This window comes from Lottia gigantea, assembly GCF_000327385.1.
Source record: "Lottia gigantea unplaced genomic scaffold LOTGIsca_2, whole genome shotgun sequence".
Lineage (NCBI taxonomy): Eukaryota > Metazoa > Mollusca > Gastropoda > Lottiidae > Lottia > Lottia gigantea.
The window spans coordinates 2335156-2341303 of NW_008708400.1; the positions used below are offsets into that span (position 1 = coordinate 2335156).

The 6148-nt window shown below is 32.7% G+C and overlaps 1 protein-coding gene across 1 annotated transcript; it reads right to left on the reverse strand.

Annotated features, from left to right (window-relative positions):
* Positions 1–1163: 1163 nt before the first annotated feature.
* Positions 1164–1799, reverse strand: LOTGIDRAFT_103781 (hypothetical protein; the record flags this gene model as incomplete). The annotated part of the gene is made up of 1 exon (XM_009053271.1): positions 1164–1799. A coding segment is annotated over one exon (636 nt), but the record flags the coding sequence as incomplete, so codon positions are not given.
* Positions 1800–6148: the final 4349 nt, after the last annotated feature.

A 6148-nucleotide genomic window follows, 5' to 3' on the forward strand; every position in this document is an offset into this window, starting at 1 on the left:
ACATGTTGAACTGTGGCACTTCCGGTTTTGCAAAAATGTTCCAATTTATATTTATGCACATCGTCTCCTATATAGAAGGTCTATGAAATTTGAAACGTACCGGCAACTACTGCAGTCTAAGCTCAGGAAGGTGTGGACGAAACGGAAAAAAAAAAAAAAAAAAAAAAAAAAAAAAAAAAAAAAAAAAAGAATTGACATTTCGATAACAAACTGGGACTTTGCTGAAAGCAAAGTCCCACAAAAAAAAAAAAAAAAAAGAATTGACATTTCGATAACAAACTGGGACTTTGCTGAAAGCAAAGTCCCACAATTATGTCAATAAAACTGCATTGGAACCAGAAAAATATCCGTTTGAGCAGTATAAAAAGGCTTAATGTTAGCAAATATGCTGATGGTTTACTTGTCATCTACCAACCAACCAGCTAAGATACTTTGGACATGATTTGTTCTCCTGTCCAGGGAGGAATATTCTCTCTGAAACTGGAGAAAGTGTTAATGAAATGTGTAACAGAAATGGAAGAGAAACAGATTTCTATTTCCTGTTTTAGGTCCTCTTTATGAAGGTTTATGTGATAAATATTAAACTCCCTTTATCAATATCTAATCACATCAATATTTTAGCAATATTGTGTCTTACTTTAATTGTTTTAAAAGATTTATAAAAGTATATATTTTTCGCATTCATTCTACTTGATTCTTAAAAGTAACCATTGTCAAATATTTTATATTATTAATAATGGTATTTCTTGTTAAAAATTGATGATTATAACAATTCGTACAATGTATTGTATATTATCCTATTGTAAAATGGTTCTTTTGTCTTAGCACGAAACGTAATGAATTATTAGCAATTTCTATAGAACTTGGTATCAGTGGATGGTTATAACCAAGTTGTTATTCTTCATGTTGAAAAATGTCGAAGGTCGTTATACTGTTACTTACCATTGTTGAAATAATTGTCTCAGAGGGTGATTATACTGATATTGATCATTGAACAGATAATGGTCATAAATCATGATTTTACTTGTTAAAATAGAACTTAGTATCAAAGGATGGTTATAATCAAATTGTTATTTACCATTGATGAAATAGAACTTGAAATCAGAGAACTATACTGTTACTTACCCTAGTTGAAATAGAATGTATCACAGAATGGTTATAAACTATACTGTTACTATCCTTGATGAAATAAAACGTATCAGAGAATGGTTATAAACTATACAGTTACTTACCATACTTAAAATAGAACTTATCAGAGATTGGCTATAAACTATACTGTTACTTACCATACTTAAAATAGAACTTATCAGAGAATGGTTATAAACTATACAGTTACTTACCCTAGTTGAAATAGAACTTATCAGAGAATGTTTATAAACTATACTGTTACTTACCCTAGTTGAAATAGAACGTATCAGAGAATGGTTATAAACTATACTGTTACTTACCCTAGTTGAAATAGAATGTATCACAGAATGGTTATAAACTATACTGTTACTTACCCTAGTTGAAATAGAACTTATCAGCGAATGGTTATAAACTATACAGTTACTTACCATACTTAAAATAGAACTTATCAGAGAATGGTTATAAACTATACTGTTACTTACCATAGTTAAAATAGAACTTATCAGAGAATGGTTATAATCTATACAGTTACTTACCATACTTAAAATAGAACGTATCAGAGAATGGTTATAAACTATACTGTTACTTACCATACTTAAAATAGAACTTATCAGAGAATGGTTATAAACTATACTGTTACTTACCCTAGTTGAAATAGAACTTATCAGAGAATGGTTATAAACTACACAGTTACTTACTGTTACGGCAGAATCGTCATTTTCTTTTGTTTAATTGCATTTTTGTGTCTTAAAAATTACTTGTTTATATATGGCCTGATTTCTAAGGTTTTATTGTAGCTAGGTCGCAGATCACATGTCAAAGGTCAAATTGTGCACACTGCCTTGAGCTAGTTTTTCTTGCCGCCATCTTAGGAAGTTAGACTAAACTTTTTGATATTTTTATTTTCGACCATAGTTCAGCACAAGTTGTAAGTTTTCAATTTATTTATGTATATTCTAATAAGGAATTCTTTAATTATGTTCTGTAGACATTTTCTGTTGGATATCATGTGTAATTATTGAGAATTTGCTCTCAAATGTACTTCAAAGGAATTTTCAATTTTACTGACAGTAGTCCAAAGGCATCCGTTTCATTACCACGTGCATCGCTTGAATTTCTGAAGTCTTAAGTTGTCTGTAAGAACTATTAATTTTAAGATAAGGTAACAATTTCATTATGTTATCATGTGTATATTGTTGCCAGAAGTTAAGACTGTCTATTAGTGTTGACATTTTGCAAATTGGTATATGTTAGTTCAGATTCTGTATTTTGCTACGAATGCCTGTGGATTCTTATTATTGTGAGTTGTGTCTTATGATTGTCATTTTTATATTTTGTAGCAAAACCATTCAATTCAAGTAAGGACATTCAGTTCAAGTTAAGACATTCAACTTATGTTCAACCATTGAATGTGTATTCCTTAGGGAACTATGTAATTATGTGGATACTTGTTTATTAGTAAATGGGATATGGTTTATGTATGTTGAAACTTCCTAATATGCTGAAATGACCCTTTGGTGGTACTATGTTCGTTGTTACCTCGATACCTTTAGAATGACCCTTTGGTGGTACTCCTTTCTTGTTACGTCGATACTTATTGAGTTGACATGTGTTTAATAACACATAATAGGCCTACATACTGAAATATGTTGAAGAACAATGTATATTGCTGAAATGAGTATTATGAAAACATATATTGATTGTACTGAACTGTGCTTGTGAACATTTTCTTGATTAAATATTTTACCGGTACGTTTGGTCTTAGCATTAACTATGCTGATACGTCGATGATGTGTTGGTGCGTCACTTGGTCTACGACGGCCCCCACATATTAGTTTTGAACTTGAGGTTGCTAAGACCAGAACTTTGTAAACTTTATAAAGCTGCGGGAATAATAACTTTTACTTGAAATGATATATGTGATCTGTTAATCATGGCATCAGCACTTGTGCCAGAAATTGAGGTTCTGAATGAAGGACAAGATCCAGTTGGGACTAATACTGTAAAGTAAATGCAAACTGGAGAGAAAAATGCTGCATTTATTCCTATAGCTTCAGACAGAAATCTAAATAATGCATTGACAACATTGCAAGAGAAGAAACAAACTACATCGAAAACTAACCACAAAGCAGAACTCATAGCCAATTTAAGAACACTTAAAGAGAGTCAAATACTTAGAAAACAACAATTATTGTTGGAATTAAAAAGGGAACAATTAACCTTAGAAATTGAACTTTCTATGTGTGAAAATGGAAGTGCTCATCCTCAATTTGAAACATCTACCCCTCATCAAAGAAGGCGTAACGTGACTACAAATATTGACCCTCCGACACTATCATTTTACAATGATCGTGTAATAGAACAGCAACCTATTGAACAACCAAATGTTAATTTGCAATCTGAGGTGTTAGTGCCTGAAAGTGGCTCAACTTTGCATTAGCTATTAGAGAAACAGACTAATCTCACTGAGACTTTATTGGATTATCAAAATAGAAGTCTGTTGCCCCAGCCTGATGTAACAAAATTTGATGGTAATCCGTTAGATTATAGAACTTTTGTTAAATCTTTTGAAAACAGGATAGAAAAAAGAATTTCAGATGATAGTGATAGATTGTATTATTTGGATCAGCTGACAAAAGGCGAAGCTAATGAGTTAGTGCGTAGTTGCCTGCACATGGATCCAAAAACAGGTTTTGCCAAAGCCAAACAACTTTCACATAAACATTTTGGTGATGAATATAAAATTACTACTGAACATTCTAATAAACTTTTAATGTGGTCCCCTATGAAACCTGAATATGTTGATCAGCTAAAGAAATTCTCCATAGCACTGATTAGTTTCCTAAATGCTATGCATGACATAAATTATTTGACTGAAATGAATCATCCTAAGAATTTATATGAACTTATGGAGAAACTGCCATACAACATGAGAGATAAGTGGCGCAATAAAGTGAAAAGAGTTAAAGATCAAGAAGATAGAGTTGTGAATTTCGAAGACTTTGCTAAATTTGTTGAGTGGGAAGTCGATGCTATGACTGATCCTATTTTTGGTCGAAATGCGAAAGCTTATTCAAACTTTGATAAAAATAAACCAAAATCTAGTAGTTTTACCAAACCAAAACAAAGTTGGCTACTAAAACTGACATAAATGTCAATACTGTAAAGTCAAAAAGATTGTGTTTTCATTGTAAAAAGGACAATCATCTATTAGATAATTGTTATGAATTTATGAAGTTGCCTATGGATAAGCGTAGAGACTATGCCAAGGAAAATTCATTGTGCTTTGGACGCCTTAGCAAAGGCCATCACTCTAAAGTTTGTCGTAAGAGAAAAACATGCCGAAAATGTGATAAGCGTCACCCTACTTGTTTTCACTATGAACATCCAACTACTCAAGTTGTCAATAATGGACTGGTCAATAGAATGAATCAGGAACCAGAAGTTTTGATGGCAATATTGCCTGTAAATGTAAAAGTTAAAAACAGTAGAATGATAAAAACCTATGCATTTTTAGATAATGGCTCAAGCGGATGTTTTTCTTCCATAAATATCAAGAACAAATTAGGCTTGTTTTGAGAAAAAACGTCTTTAATGTTAGGAACAATGCATGGTAAATCTTTAGTTGAGAGTTATGTGATTGAAAATATGATAGTTTCAGACTTAAATAATCATAGCTCTCTTACATTACCCAAAGTGTTTGTACAAGACAGTATTCCTGTGGATAGGTGTAATATTCCAACAAAATCTGTTATCCAAAGATGGGATTACCTGCGAACTCTGGACATTCCTGAACTGTTTAATGACTTAGAGATAGGCTTATTAATAGGGACAAACTGTGTATATGCCCATGAACCATTGAAAGTTATACCTAGTGTAAATGGTGGACCCTATGCCGTGTTAACTAGATTGGGGTGGACAGTTAATGGAGTAGTGAATCCCATTGAACATTCCTTTTCTGTTACTTGTAATAGAATATTCTTGAAGGAAGTGAACTCAACAAAAAGCCATGAAGTGGTGATGAAAGAATCTGTACGGGAAGTTATGGACCCAAAATTACTTTGTCAAATATTTGAAAGGGACTTCAATCACATAGAACTTGCTTCAACTGAATTAGGACCGTCTGTCAATGATAAACATTTTATGAATATAGTTGAGAGTGGTACTGAATTTCAAGATGGACCTTTTTGTGTTCCATTACCTTTCAAAGATGAAAATGTGACAATTCCTAACAATCGAGACCAAGCCGAAAAACGGTTGTTTTATTTAAGACGTAAGCTTTTATATAATGTGAACTATCGATCTGATTACTGTGAATTTATGGACAATCTCATTAATCGTAAATATGCTGTGGAGGTTCCGTTACATTACATAACTAATGATAGCGTGAGGTACATTCCACACCACGGTATGTATCATCCACGCAAGCCAAACAAAATACGTGTAGTCTTTGATTGCAGCGCCAGATTAGACGGAAAGTCCTTAAATGATTACTTACTTCAAGGACCTGACTTGACTAACTCTCTATTTGGTGTATTAGTGCGCTTTCGTGAGAAGCCTGTAGCCTTTATGGCCGATATAGAGGCCATGTTTCATCAGATAAAGGTGCCTTCCCATCACTGTGACTTTCTTAGATTTCTGTGGTGGAAAGACTGTAGATTTGATAGCCAACCAGTTGAATTTAAAATGACTTCACATCCTTTTGGAGCAGTTTCAAGCCCAAGTTGCGCTAATTATGCTCTTAAGAAAACTGCTGACTCTTTTAGTGACAATGAATTTGTCAAGGATACAATTAAAAGGGACTTTTATGTTGATGATTGTCTAAAATCATGCGAAACAGACTTAGAAGCTATAAAACTTGCTACTGAACTTTCTTGTGCTTGTGCTAAAGGTGGATTCAATATAACAAAATTCACAAGCAACAGTAGATCATTGTTAGATAATTTAAGTGAAGATAAACTTGCAAAGGATATTAAGAATATTGACTTAAACTATGACAATCTACCAATTGAACGTGCCT